The sequence below is a fragment of the Danio rerio genome, chromosome 10 (assembly GCF_049306965.1).
Source record: "Danio rerio strain Tuebingen ecotype United States chromosome 10, GRCz12tu, whole genome shotgun sequence".
NCBI classification, from domain to species: Eukaryota; Metazoa; Chordata; class Actinopteri; order Cypriniformes; family Danionidae; genus Danio; species Danio rerio.
The window spans coordinates 29,954,408-29,970,590 of NC_133185.1; the positions used below are offsets into that span (position 1 = coordinate 29,954,408).

Consider the following 16,183-nt stretch of genomic DNA (forward strand, 5'->3'; position numbering starts at 1 on the left):
AAAGCGGGTCGAACCACCATCATCCAGCACAACATCATCACTCCATCTGGAACCATCATCCGGCAGAGGCCTTATCGAGTACCAGAGGCTCGCCGGCTGGCTATCAACGAGGAGATCCAGAGGATGAGACAGTTAGGAATCATCGAGCCATCCCGTAGCCCGTGGTCCAGCCTAGTAGTGATGGTCCCCAAACCCGATGGCACCCTCTGTTTCTGCAACGACTTCAGGAAACTTAATGATACCCCAGTTTGACGGATACCCCATGCCTCTGGTGGACGAGCTGCTGGATAGAGCCCGATTCATCTCCACCATCGGCCTCACCAAAGGCTACTGGCAGTTGCCACTAAGTGAACAGGCCAAGGAGAAAACCGCCTTCTCCACACCCGGTGGGCACTGGCAATACCGGGTTCTTCCCTTCGGGCTCCACGGGGCCCCAGCCACATTCCAATGAATGATGGACATCCTGCTGAGGCCCCACCAGCTATATGCAGCAGCGTATTTGGACAATCTCATCGTCCACTCCGAGTCATGGGAAGAACATCTATCCCGGTTATGGAGGGTGCTCTTAGATCTTCGACGGGCTGGGCTCACAGCTAATCCAAAGAAATGCCACCTGGGGCTAGCCGAAGCCAAATACCTCGGGTTCCACATTGGAAGAGGTCTCATACAGCCACAACAGAACAAGATCAAAGCACTACAAGAAACTCCACAACCCACCACGAAGACCCAGGTACGTGCATTTCTGAGGTTAGCGGGCTACTATAGATGTTTTATACCTAACTTCTCATCCATAGCCAGCCCACTGACAGACCTGACAGAAAGGGGCAGTCAGAGAGGATAACATGGCACAAGGCAGCAGAAGACACGTTTCAAGCCCTGAAGACTGCCCTCACATCCTCACCGGTTCTGCACGCACCTGACTTTGGCTGCCCCTTCATCCTTGAAACGGATGCTTCGACTCGGGCCTGGGCGCGGTCCTCTCCCAGGTGCACGGCGATGAAGAACACCCAATTATGTACGTGAGTCCTGGTCACATATTCACCCCAACTGGCACCTCATCAGCACCGGATCGCCCAAAGCTGGACCTCATCAGCCGGAGAGACATAAAAGCCAGCCCCACACAGGAGGAGGATGAGCTTCATTTACACATGACTCCCTGCGCTAACGCTTTTGTCTCTTTGTCTCTCCCACAGCGGACTCTAGCTCGTGAACGATCTTCCACCCGAACTCTCACCATCCTTCATTTTCTCCCCGGAGCACTCGAGCACCAACACCAAGAAGAGCACCGTATTTTGCACTATTTCACCTTGTAAATAAAGCACCCTCCGGGGACTTGTTTGTAACCAACGCTACTGTGTTTGTGTTTTCCCTTTGCCTCGCTACTATATATATATATATATATATATATATATATATATATATATATATATATTTATACAACAGTTCTGTCTGGTTCTCAAATCTGATTGGCTGATAGCCGTGCAATATTCTGCAAAATCAGAACTCCTACAGCCTCTTTACCCTTTTTGTATTACTCCGCCCACATACAGCCAGCAAAAAGCAGACACTACAGATCTAAAGTTTAAAAGATGCACGCTCAACTGTTTAACTGTCAGCTTATGATTTGAATCCAATGTAGAAGAAAGTAGTTTCATATACAAAAGGGTTTTTGAAACTCTCCGTGTTTGATTTAGTTTTTTCACAATTTTCACAATTATGCCAACAAACTGTTGTATAAACGCAATATCACACTTGTTGCAGTGTAATATGGCTGTATATCGGCACTGGTGGGGGCACTAAGGCATATATATAGACATCAAGATGCTGATAGACATATACACACATATACACACATATACACACATATACACACACACATATATATATATATATATATATATATATATATATATATATATATATATATATATATATATATATATATATATATATATATATATATATAAAATCCACTATCGCAAAAATGTCTGTGAAATCTCTTCTCTTTTCACCTTAGGTGTCAAATCTTCAGGAAGTCTTGATGTCTATCAGCACTAGTGACTTCATGTGACAGACTGTTCAAGCTTCTTTTTCTCTCTCACCTTTTACATTCTTTTTCAGTTCATAAATAAATCAACAGGTCCTACAGCACACACAGAGCATAATGTAGTCTCATTAATGAAAAGATATGGTAATACTGTATTGTTTTAAGTACAGTCAGCCCAATGTTGAGAAGTCCTCAAACAGTAATGAATGAAATAGTCAAGTAGTAACCTTAAACAAAGGTTCTATTTGTGCTTGCATGTTTTGCATGCAGCAACAAACCAGTGTCTGTATGAGTAAATAGCTGTGTGATGGGAATTACTTAAAGGTCCCATTAAATTAAAATAAAGTTTTTAGATGTTATTATCAGTATTGTTAGTTTTTAACATATCAAATAAGTGACAATCACATTTAGATGACATAAAACAAATATAAACATGTAAAGCTTGTAGTTTGTCACTTCCGTCTAAATGGATCAACAATTTTATTCACGTCACCTCATACGTCAGTTTCTCTTCAAATCTTAGAATCTGACATGTCCCGCCCCCTTCGAGACGCTTCTCATTTGCTTTTCATTTGATGCGCTTGATCTTAACCACTCTCTTTGGCAGAGTAATGATGAAACAAACTGTTATTGTGTAACGACGGGGGTGGAGTGACAGAGGACAACAGGAGGTAAGATCCAATATGCAGGTTTATTCAGCGTCAGGCAAGCAGTGGTCATAAAGGTGCAAACGGGTATATTAAGGCAGTCCAGAATCGTAGTCGGTACAGGCAACAGGTCAAAAGGCAGGCGGCTAAACAGGAGAACAAAGGTAAACAAGGCTAGGGACTAACACAGAGAAACAAGACAGGGAAAACGTTTCGTAATGCTACTGGTACAGCTAACAAGACTCGGCAAACTGGATGAGTTCATGAGTGGTTTATGTATGGTAGGCTATCAGTCTGTGACAAGGTTCAGCTGGTGATTGTAATCAGGATAGATGTGTGAGCATGGGTGTCAGGGAGCAGTGCATGTATGAAAATGTAATCCAGGAAATGCGGAAGTGTAGTCCTGAAGTTCGTGTGAGAACCAGCGATCTCTGGAAAGTGATCGCTGGTTGTGTGACATATTGGAAATTTTTGTAAAAGGGCAAGAGCTAAACTATGTTCCACCCTCTCTTCTTTTTTCGGTTGAGATTAAGTCAAACATCTAATAAAAATGCATATTTCAAAGAACTTCACGGGACCTTTAATCAACACACCCATTTCAGACACACACACACACACACACACACACACACACACACACACACACACACACACACACACACACACACACACACACACACACACACACAAAGCAAACAGTAACATAATCCAAAGACAGAACAAGCTTATTTATTATAGTGTACACAGCAATGTTTCAAATAAAAATGTACAGTAGTCAGTATGTTTGTGATTATTGTATTTAAGTGAAAAAGCAAAGATGTGATTTATTGACATTTTAAAGTGTTTTTCTCACAGATCCAAGGAAAAGGATAAAAACATGGATAATCAGCCCACCCTGAAGAACGAGACGTAACACAGTTCTCTCCTCCTTGTCCATTTGGCTCTCCATGATTCCAGAACCTGAAACTACAGATCAGCATTAGATGTTCAGTTCTGTTTCTGTGTGACAAGATTCTGACTGGAGAATCATTTATCAGATAACAATCAGTTTCTCACCCAGTGGTCATGTTAGTGCCATCTATCCATTTCCATCTGTCATCACTGTCAGTCAGACCAATCCAGACCGTAAAACCCCCAGACATTTTCTTAACGTGATCCTTCAGTGATGAAACAAATTATAATTAAATAATACCAAAATTCAGTTGTCTTTACACAAACACATACTGTACATATATCTAATAGCCAAACACTCACCTTTGCTTCATAGATAACTTTTATCCTACAGTTTACTGTATAGTCACAACATTGTATTTCCAAACCCTTCTGCTAAACACAACCCCTGAAGAAAAGTCCTTCCAAACTTTGATTTTCAAAAAAAAAAAAAAATTTATTTTTTTAATATTTAAGATGCTTGTATAGTTATGGTGATAATCATAATTACCCTGTTCATGAAGACGCTTCTCCAGGTCTTTTTTCTCCTTCTTTAACTGCGCACTTTGTTTCAATAGATCCTCATTCTTGGATGAGAATTGCTTATTTTCCTTTAAAAGGTTTTTGATTATGTTCTCTAATTGATCTTTCATAGCTTTCATCATTTTAAGTTGCTGATCTTTCTCAACTTTGAGGTTGGTATTGCTGGCTAGTAGCTTGGCTTTCTCTTCTGTGAGGTTAGTTATGTTGGTTAGTAGCTGGTCTTTCTCTTCTGTGAGGCTGGTAATTCTGGTCTCTTGTGTGTAATTTGTATAAACGTAGAGACTTAACACTGTGACTGCAGTCATCAGAAGAGAACACAGCAGCACCACACACACTGGAGATGCTCTTGAGCGTCTTTTCTTCAAACAAATACTACCTGAACACCAAAGACATGTTAAATACCTGAAATTGTATTCATATACATTTCGATTTTCTCCTAAAAAAAAAGAAAAAAAAAAAAAAAGAGTGTGATTACCTGTTTGCTGAAGTGGTTGTTGCGGGTTTGTTTGGAGGTCATGATCTATCACATAATCTGCACTCTCATAGATGTTCACCATCATCTCTACTCGCTCTCCATCTGGTCCAGTAGACTCAACAGCTTCATAAATATCAGACATTTTGTCTTTTAACAGTCCATCACTATCTTTGTGTGCTTCAGCTCTGCTCATTGCTGCTTTTATCACTGTTTTTTCCTATGATAATAAAGGAAATGAGATTGTCTAAATGTGCCCAGACGTAGCTCACGTGACATTAAACTTTTTAGCACATTTATGGTTATTTTAAAGACTGTGAGCAGTTCAATACCAAATGATCTGTATTAATAGATCACGTTGGATGCTCAGATTTGCTTTCTGTGTTAATCCGAGAATCTTTTATTCAATAATAATTATGATTAAACAGAGATCATCTAAACAGAGAGCTCAAACTTACTTCCAGAGCAACTGAAGCTCAGCTTTGATCAAATTTGTCATAAATAGCCTCATATTTCTTTAGTCCTTTATAATTAGACATCATAAGATCTCGCTAATGTTCGTAGAACTGTTAACTTGACCTTTACTCTGTTTTTAACACTAGAGACATCTAAACTGAAACTTCTGTAAGGCAGAAGTGTGAAGACAGAATCATGTGACATAAACAAGCCTTCTGTACAAGAAGTATTTAGATCTGATCATTATATCATGCTTTAGACATCTTCTGAAAGTAGATCCTGGAGGATTTGCAACTTTTCAACTCAAAGTTTAATGTGATCATGTGTGCCCTGATAATCAACAAACTGAATCCTATCGGTCACTAAATTGTCAGTAAACTCTCTTCTCTTTTCACTTCAGGAGTCAAAATTTCAGGAAGTCTAGATGTCTATCAGGATTTAGTGACTTTACAATATATGTCAGTCTGTCCTCAACAGCTTCATTCTGTGCAGTTTCTTATTTCTCTCACCTTTTTCAGTTCGTCAATAAGTCAGCAGGCCCTACAGCGTGCATGGAGCAAAATAAAGTCTCATTAATGAAAATACATGGTAATATTGAATTGTTTATAAGCACAGTCAGCCCGAAGAGAAGTCCACAAATGGTAATGAATAAAATATTCAAGCACTAACCTTAATTAAAAGTTTCATTTTTGGTTGGATGTTTTACACGCAGCAACAAAATGATGACTGTACAGAGTAATTACCCTTTGGTGCCGTGACTAAAATGAAATGTTCTGTTTTGAAATGGGAAAGATTGAGTTTGTATTGCCTTTGATAATAGGTGTCATTTAAGATGCAGTCCACACCCCTAACAAGGTCTTGAAAGTGTTTCGCAGCCTTGAGGAATTCTAATGTTGTGAGTCTCTGAAGGAGTAGCACATTTACACACTGTGTTTGAGAATTACATTTTCTGGCAGAAACACACACACTTTGGACTTTTGATAATTTGGCTGCTTGGTAGTGTCATATGGGAATTTGTATGAACATTTGATATTTTGCATAAGAGCAGAAATACTTTTACTTGCATTATTTTTGTAAGAGTTGGTTACGATTTACCTCGTAGATTTATGCATTAGATATTGTATACAGCCCCCGAGCATGCGTCAATACTGCCACCATATTTGTTCAGTGCTCCCAGGACAAAAGTCATTCAACCGCACTTTGTTGAGAGCAAAGCCAATCTGAAGATGCTGGACTTTTGCGCTGCATTCAGGTGTAGTAATGAGCAAACAAAGCAAAAACAAAGTATTTCATAGGTAAGATTTCGATTTGTCATGTTTTATAAACAAACTTTGGGAGGAGCACACGCAGATGTTTCAGCAATTTAATACGTCATTGACAATAGTTCTATTATCCAATCAGTATTAGACCAAATAAATAATAAATACCAAAGCTGTCCTACCTGCATTATCTCACGACTTTAGCATCCCTCCACCACCCCGACACCTCACCTCTTAAACATCTACCCGGGGGGAAGCGTTCTGGGGCTGGCCTAGAAACTTTGCTCGAACCTTAACTTCTCTCTATTCCCTGATAAGGGGAATACCACGACTTGGGGTGCCTTCCTTGAGCTCAGAGCCCTTTCCCTGGACAGCACACCAAATACGCTTTATTCTTAAACATCTGTAAGTGTGAACTATGAACTATGAATTATGATTTTGTATGCTACTTTTGTGCTAAAGACGTGTTATTGATGATAATGCAGTCACTTGCTGCACTGACCATAATGAAAAGTAGCACCAACTTGCACTAAATACTAAGCTTAAATCAGCAAACAATGTAAATGAAATATGACAACAAGACGCTGATGCCAGAAACTTGCATTATTGTCAGCTAAGTGAACGTTAGTTTATTTCTAAAGTAACTTAAGGTGCCCAATGACAACAGTGCCTTGACCTCAATGTGCATACTTTGCAATTTTGCCTAAATTATGAATATTAAAAATGTTATATACAATTTAGATCAGAAAGGTGGATTTGGACATTGAGATGCAGGGATATTGTTGGTTCACACTTATCTTTCATAATAGATATTCATTCACAAACAAATCGCTCCCTCCGTTAGAATTAGAAGTGAAAGCAGGAGTATGTTTCTGGATAGTAGATCACATTTAACAGGGAGCATAGAAAACATTTTGCATGCACACAAACAAATGCATATGCTTATATAATCTTCATAATTAAAAAAATATATATATGTGCATACTGACCAACGGGAAAACTCCCGATCATAGATATATGTATATATCTATGGCTCCAGATGGCCAGTCCGACACTTCACCAAGCCTGGTTTAAGTGACTTTACTGAAATTTGTGCCTCACACATAGCTACGCTATGAACAACCAAACATTTTTTGCTGAATTTTTTGTCAGCATAATTTCCCTGTAACTCTCTACAACTTTCCACAATGCTTTACAAAACTCAATTTTGTACACTGAATATCAACACTGTTCTCCAATTTGAAGAGCATTCTCCCAAACATTGTCTTATAGAGGACTTTAAGGGATAGTAATGTTTTCTTACAGTTAAACACTATAAAAGAATGCTGGAAACTAGTAGCCAGTGACTTATATATTGATTTTTTTTTTCCTATTTTGGCTGTCAATGTCAATTTGACCATTTTTGAAATATCTGTGATCAGCAGAAGAAAAAAAAAACTAATTTTAAACTTAATTTCTTTATGACTTACCCCTGTAAAATGTCCTTCTTGCAATTAGTGAATTTTCCCCTATATGTCACAGTGTGTCAGTATCATAATCTTTTCAAGATTAAAAAATATATACAATATGCAACTTCCAACCCAGGCTCATTCTGAAAACGTAGTCCAGCGGACGTTTCTTGAGACCGCAAAATACGTCCCGGGAGGTACGTATTTGTGAAGTTTTGGTTTTCGCGAATCCGCGAGAGGCCGCTGTGCGCGCTTTTTCGTATCTCGAGCGTCTCTCGCGAGTGCCGTTCGCGCCCGCGATGTTCTCGCGTCAACCCACCAGAGGCCGCTGTCTGACCGACCGAATGATTGATTGCGCGACCGGCCAATCGGCTGACCCACCCTCCTCCTTCCCTGAACCCAACCAGTTTTACCGATTGACCAGCCCGCCCGCTCACTTCCCTTAACCCGAGCAACAATTTAGAAAAGCCGTCTAGAAAAAGAAAAACCCTTGTCTGTTTTTCGGATTTCCCCGCGTTTACACCCTGTTATGAACTCGTTCGCTTTATTTTTTGGATTCTGTTTTTGTCTTACCTGGTTTCTGGAACCACTCTTCCTCAGACTCGAACCCGGACGCCTTTGTCAACTCATCCTCTCTGCATCTGAAGTCCGCCGACGCACACGGTGAGCTGACTGGACAAACTGACTGCAGCGGGAAAGCCCTCCACACGGAGGTAAGCGGTCAGCCGGCAAGCGCGAAAGTCAACGGCGTCACACCGCCCCGTAGCATTCGCTTAAAAAAATGAAATGCAGCCGTACGTACCTCCCGGGACAGATTTCGCGGTCTCCAGAAACATCCGCTGGACTAGATGTATAAAACTGCATCTTGCAGAACAGCATTCATTTGCTATATACTGTATATCCTTATTAAGTTATTTGACTCACAATGAGACTAATTGTGTCCACTGAGATAAAATTCCCCACCCATACAGTATGTGAGGCATATGTGAGAGATATACAGTCAAAAGATAAAAATATTAGAGGAAAAAATGGTTGCATCCCATTTTAATCCTTACCCTCTATCTTCCTCTCTGTATGAGAGTGTGTTCATCACTGATTATCTCTTTCCTCTTTCAACTCCAAGTCTTCTGCAGGTGTTAGTCTGCTTTTTAGCAAGTCACATCCAGTGAACAGCCACCTGTGGGTCACAAAGCAGCTCCCTCCGGTCCAGCCCCACCATCTGCCCGACACGCAAGCACACACAGCTGTGCACAGATACTGACATGACACCTGATGAATACAGAGTTTGTGACAGCATTATTTTCTTCAGTGAGCATCAAGCATAGTCTGAAGTAGTGTGCAATTTTACACTGTCTGTAATAAGACTGAAACAACAACCGTGTAATAGAAACTCCATTTGGTTTAAAACTTGTTGTATAGCTATTGAAAAAATATGTGCTACATAGAGTGCATTAGTCCCTACTCACCTTCATTTGTCCCAGAAGAGAGTTTTAAAAGGACTTCCTGATATACATAAAGAGAGAGAAAATTTTTCGTTATCGGAGTGTGTTTAGATAAAAAAACTTTAATTTAGCTTGTTATGCTTATTGTAACGCTATGATTTGTGAACTTCTCTGTACACCATTATAGGTAATGTTTTCCTACAAATTACACGATTGAATACAATAATAAAAATAAGATTAAATGGATGCAAACAGAAAGGTTTAACACATGCATATACAAATGATTATGGGCGTAACGGTTCACAAAAATCACAGTTCAGTGGTGTAACACATTGGTAGGTTTTTGGCACGGCAAAAGAAGTAATTGTCTGGCTTTTTTTTATTCATTAAAACTAAGATCATAAAGCATGATATTTACTTTTCTTTATACTTTCAACAATGATAGATTGAGCTATACTAGATCCATCTTCTGGGGTGTCTTCTTAGAAGCATATAAAACAAAAACAACTAATAAAAAATTTTATTATTGTAGTAGTTTTAACCAAGTGCAAATATGTGTACTTACAATGTTACCTGCAGTGGAAAACAGGTTGCAGACACAGTCAGGAATTTTGGCTAAAATTAAGAAATAGTGAATAGGACTAAAGCTTACTAACTAAAGCAGAGATAGGAATTATTCAATGTTTACATTCTTCAGATTAGATTTCAGATTAGTTTTCTGTAAAGGTGGCAGTAGTTGAAGAATGAGTGGCATTCAGGTGTTCACAGTTGAGCAGTTTTGGAAGAGTGCTGGTGTTTTCAGCTGTGCAAAAACACATTCCCAAGCAAATCCTTATGTTCTGGTTACTGCAATGTTATTAGCCGTTGCAAAGAACTCATCGCTATTATTATTCTTCACACAGTTTAGGTTCTTTATTTTACAAATATTTATTTGAACTGCAGCAAATCGGTCGGTTTGTAATGCATACCGAAATCAAAGCTTTATATCAAATAGATCAATACAAATTAGGGCTGCACGATATTGGAAAAATCTCACATTGCAATATTTCTTATTTTGCTACACATATTGTGATATAAATACAATTTCACCAGATTACTTATTATCACTATTTGAAAAGAATTAAAAAAGTTAGATCAATTAGGATGATTCTGCAGCGGGAATGCATCTTCATAAAATCTAATAAACAATCTGTAAAATGTTTGGGGTCCCCCACACATTTTCATTGTTGTTTGTGCTATTTGCAGTGCATTTCTGTATTTGAATGTGTTGTGAATTTTTTTTATACATTATACATGTGTTTAGTCAGAGATTCATGAACTAATGTTTACTATTTGCATAAAATGTAACAGTCTATACACATTTTGGGTCCCTCAACACATTTTTCTTGCTGTCTTTGCTATTTGCAGTGCATTTTTGTATTTGCATGTGTTAAGTGTTTTCATGCATAACAAAACAAAGTGTTTTATCCTTTTCCAAGTCAAACAGTATTCAAGAACAGTAACTGAATAATAAAAATAATCCAAGTAAAATTAACCGTAGTTAAGGTCACAAATGGTACAATTTCTTATACCTGAATGCTTTTAAAATCATTATACAGTCACAGGCATCAAAAACGCATGCAAATAATAAATTATAATACAAATTTATACATTGCATATCCTGCGATGTGGCTATAGCGAATGATTACATTGCGATTTCAATGCTAAAATGATACATTGTGCAGCCCTATTACAAATATGTGTATGATTACACCCCTACAAAGAATTAACATCCTTGCAGATTTCAACAGGTATATCTTGAAAAGAATGAGTTGTTATACATTACATTCCTTAATATAAAAATGAATGGTATTTTTACTTCCAAGACTCAATGCTCTTGCAGCATGAATACAATTTTGATGTCATGCCATTCGGTCATCATCTTAAGCTGTGTGTTTGGCTCTCATACTAGCAAACGCAACATCATAGAATTAGCAACAATGATTAAAAAAGTGTATATGTGAGTGCTTTATTTGTGTATATTAGTGTAGTTAAATTCCAGTAAAATAAATTTTCTTGTTTTCTTGTTAATCATCACTTTTCTGTGGACTGAAGTGTCAGGAGTCGAAGAAGTGACCTACTTTGTGAAGAACTGTTGTTGTGAAGTTAGAATCATAATCCCAACACTACTAATTAACAGGCTGATTGCTCAGTACTGATTACTACAGCACTACTGATTAAATAGACAAGTGCACAATGAATCTGATTACAGCCTCTGAGGACTTTGGGGGACACCAAACATTTGTCACTGTCTAAACAGTACTTAAATGTTGCAGTGATATACAGTAAATTTTTAAATCAAACATCATTAAAGTGGAGGCTTATTTGTCATTTCTGGCAGTGACAGAAATCATTATTCAAAAAAACAAAAACAAAAAACAGCGGTGCCTTTATTGCAGCACAATACAGATCAATTTTGATTTATTGTAAATAATTATTGTACTATACTCAGAGTCATTGTACTATAGTGATAAAATGTACAAAATGAACCCACATAGTTTTTTTTGGGGTTGACAGTTTTCACTTAGTCCACAAAGCAATCCCAAACACCATATACTGTAAATAACACCTTCAAATGTTATCACTCGATTGAATGGGCGTTATCAGTGGTTATCAGTGGATAGATATGGGCTAGTAAGGGCCTTCTGCACCCAGTACACTGTATAAACTCCACACAATTCCTTCATGTCATCTCAACACAAATCAATTCAGTTAACTTAATCGTTTTTACAAATTTAAGTGGATTGAACACAAATCAATTATGTTGTCGCTCCAAAAAACTGAAGGATCATGTTGTTTCAACTCATTTTAAATAAGTAGCTTAATCAAACAGCCCAAATTTTTTTTTTTTGTAGTATAGGTTCAGAAGCCTGTTATTATCCATCCACAAAGTTAATCAGCTATTCCACTGGAGTCAAATGCAGTTCCTGGAGGGCCGCAGTTTTGCCAGTTTAGTTTCAACCCTGCTTCAGCACACTTACCTGTAGGTTTTAAACAGAACCAAAGGACTTAATAAGTTTAATCAGGTGAGTTAAATTAGGGTTGGAACTAAACTGTGCAAAGCTGCAGCTCTCCAGAAACTGGATTTGACAACTGTTTGAGCTATACTAATAGAGAAGACTCCAGATCTGTTTTTACATTACAATGATGGCTGGGTTTAGGGTTGTGGTTGGGGTAGACTTTAATAAAATACAATTAATAAATATTTAATATTAATAAATTTAATAAATAATACAAAAAATTCTTGATAACTTCCAGCCAGAGCCTTATGTGTTCTATAGCTGATTAACCATGTGGACCACTTTTAACCTTGAAAAGATCAAAAACGTGACTTTTAATAATTTTTTAATAGTTAAAGTGATATATTGTTTGGGTTGGTGTTGTATTCTATGGTAAAAAAAAAAAAAAAAAACCTTCTATGGTAAAAAAAAAAAAAAAAAAAAAACTATTATTTTTCTATGTATTATTTATTATATCCTCCTGAGACCCCGCCCACTGACTTGTGTCCCGTGTAGTGGACATTGTGTTTTCATGAATTTTCTTTGAATTTTTTTTAGCTACTCTGCCAAGTCTCTGCCTGTTGTACTGTTCAGAGGACATCCTGGGCTTTCTAGGGATATGTCATTTGATTGGCTTTGATGCTAGAAACCACTTCTTACACTGCATTCAAAATGGCCGGCATACAAACAAACACATTTTATGGGAAGGAGAGAGGTTTGTAAAATTTAGCTTTTTAAATGTTTTTTACTATAATTATTACATATATATTTGTTTATTAAAGTGTCAGGAGCAATACATTTAGCTTTAAAAGCTGGTAACTTGTTTGTGTTTCAAAATATCACTTTTTTAAATGTCCACTATTGACACCAGGACCATCTTAATGTAAATAATGACTGCATGTTGTAGGGGGCCGAACTGAAGCAGAGAGGATTCTTTATAAAATAGTTAAGGGAGACTCTGACTTAGAGTCTGACAATCAGACAATTAAAGAATTAGAGACAATTAGATAATGACAATCAGTTTTAAATTGCTTTTATGTTAAATTTGTTTTGGATTAACATCACTTCTTTTTTTTCTTTTTTTTAAGTTCAGCTATCTTTCAGACTAAACTGTTTCAGGAATTTCAATACAAAAGGAAAAAAAATTGATTTTGTTTTTGTTACATTGATATTGGATTAATATCCCTTTACAGCCATATCCTGTACAGTTTTGGTGTCTGAGTGGCGGTCGTTTCGAACTAAAATGGTCCTGTGGTCTACTACAGAGGACATGCTGTAAAATTAAAAATAAAAAAAAAATGTAAAAACTCTAAATAGTAGTTTTTTTTAACCCAAAGGATGTAGGAAATCACAGAAAAAAAGAAAAAAAATTAGGGTCTCAGGAGGATATAAAATATCATTTCAAACTACTAAAATGTCAATAAAAGTGTGAGTTATCAATGTCAAGTCGACAGAGCAAATATCAAGTTCCCGTAATGCAATTTACAACCGTAATTAAATGAAAAACACTTGTAAAAAAATTTTTTTGTTTTTTTTTACAGTAAAGCAATGATAAAGCAAACAAATCAAAAAAATCCTGCATGATAGCCATTCACTTTTTTATAGAACAGAATAGCTTGAACATTCTGCTAAACGTCTCCTTTTGTGTTGCACAGATGTAAAAAGCAAGTTTCAAAAGACATAAAAGCGAGTAAAATACCTCAGAATCTGCTTTTCTGGATGAACTATTGCTTTCACTTCAAACTAGTTTAACAGGGCAGGTAAGGTACCAGGAATGAAAAATAGAAAAAAGGAATGTCTCAGACGCTGTATTCTCTTCAGGGCCCCTGAAGGGAGGATGTAAAGGGGAAAGAGAAACAGCTTCTTCTTAAGATGTGCTGTTTAATGGATTTTGGGTAGCGGAATCAAAGAGGCGACAGCATATTATTTTTCTTTAGGAAGAGTGTGTGCGAGAACAGCTGAATATGCATCTCTTTTACTTCGTTGAGGACAATCATCTGTATTACGCGGCTAGGTCCCAAGGACATTTTCCCTTGAAGAATACAACAGAAATCTCTATATCATTAAAAGCAGAATGAGGCATTGAGAGGCTTGAGCTCAGTTTTGTGCATCACACACTGACTAAATCCAGATTTTACAGTCACGTTCATCTCACCGTGTTCCCCTCTACTGCATTACAGGATTTGGTCTTTTAGCATTACTATTGATTTTTTTTGTAGGCTCTTTCATGAAACTACAAAGCAAGAAACACTGCTGCACTCAAATAAGTGAAGTTTCTTTAGAGTTTGCAGTTCTTATCCTTTTTTTGGCCACCATTTCCCCCTTTTTTGTCATTTTTTTGGCTTTGTACATGTTTTAATGATCTGGCAGATATGATGATTTGTTAAACACATTTCTTTATCCGTTGTTTCTTTGACAGCACAGACTCCTTCTTCAGACTTTTACACAAAGCAGCCTTTAGGCGCTTGGGTGTTTTATTTTTTAGGGGGCTGCTTGAGTCTTTGTGCTTTTTTTCTTTAGCTCGGTGTAAAAAAAGTTTCTTAAATAAAATGCTGGAAAGTAACAAGGATTTACTCTGGAGTTATTTGGGTTTTCTTACTATTGCAAGACTTATGTTTTAGGAGCACAAATAATGCATACCAACAATATCCTGTTTTAAACCATAAACTTCACATATTTTTGTAGGTCAGACTGAATCGAGCTTTTTGAATAGTCTGGGTTATTTTGGTTGTGTTTGTCAGTTTAGTGAACAGGTTTATTTAAGGCTGCTAGTGCTTTTATGCATATCATATAGATCTTTTTTTTTTGGTAATACTTTTTTTTGGATAATTTGTTTTTTTTCCCTGTTATTTCAAGTTATGTTTTTCAAATTACAATTAAATAAATGCTATTGGACACCTACTTCAGAACTAGATTCCTATATTGTATAAATTTACTATGTAATATATATATATTAGTATTTATAGCGCTTCACTTTTTCCACATTTTTTTATGTTACAGCCTTTTTCCAAAATTGGTTAAATTCATTTATTTTCTCAAAATTCTACACACAATAGCCCATACTGACAGTGTGAAAATTTTTTTTTAATTGTTGCAAATTTATTAAAAGTCAAAAACCTGAAAAATCACAAGCACATCAGTATTCACAGCCTTTGCTCAATACTTAGTTGATACCCCTTTGGCAGCAGTTACAGCCTCAAATGTTTTTAAATATGACGCCACAAGCTTGGCACAGTTGTCTTTAGGAATTTTTTCCCATTCTTCTTTGCAGTACTTCTCAAGCTCTATCAGGTTGGATGAGAAGTGACGGTGTACAGCTAATTTCAGATCTCTCCAAAGATGTTCAATAGGATTTAGCTCTGGATGGGCCACTCAATACACTTATAAAACAGAAATAATATTTTCTTGTATTATTGTATAAAGACTTTTAGAAGTACTTTATGCAATGTGTTAATTACTTTGTGAAATTCACTAGCCGATTATATTGTTTCGACACAATTTCTTGACATTTTGAGTATAAAGTTAATTTTTTAGGTTAAAATAGGTAAATTTTTTAGGTTAGACAAGCATCAGTGACACTACACTGTCAGGAATAAAGGTACGAGAGCTGTCCCTGGGGTGGTAGCTTTTTAAAAGCTACACATTTGTACCTAAAGGGTCTCTATTAATACCCCAAGGGTGCACATTAGTACCTAGAAAGTACAAAAGTGTAACTCTTAAAATGTTTAGGTATTGGCTTTTGAGGTACCAATATGGACCCTTTAAGTACAAATGTGAATCTTTTGAAAAGGGACCACCCTAGGGACAGCTCTTGTACCTTTATTTCTAAGAGTGTAGGGCTGCAGAATATTGGAAAAATCTGACATTGCGATATTTTGTTTTGCTGTGATGTATATTGCAA

At 37.1% G+C, this 16,183-nt stretch overlaps 1 protein-coding gene across 1 annotated transcript in view; it reads right to left on the reverse strand.

The window, feature by feature from the left end:
• Window positions 1–3,403: 3,403 nt before the first annotated feature.
• The window catches only part of cd209 (CD209 molecule), a gene marked incomplete in the record, with an annotated part of 59,915 nt that continues 47,135 nt past the window's right edge, over window positions 3,404–16,183 (reverse strand). Inside the window, 6 exon segments of the mRNA NM_001199373.2 lie at window positions 3,404–3,659; window positions 4,137–4,543; window positions 4,643–4,852; window positions 4,855–4,859; window positions 8,858–9,071; window positions 9,269–9,305. Of these exon segments, the coding sequence (NP_001186302.2) occupies window positions 3,519–3,659; window positions 4,137–4,543; window positions 4,643–4,852; window positions 4,855–4,859; window positions 8,858–8,892 (798 nt within the window).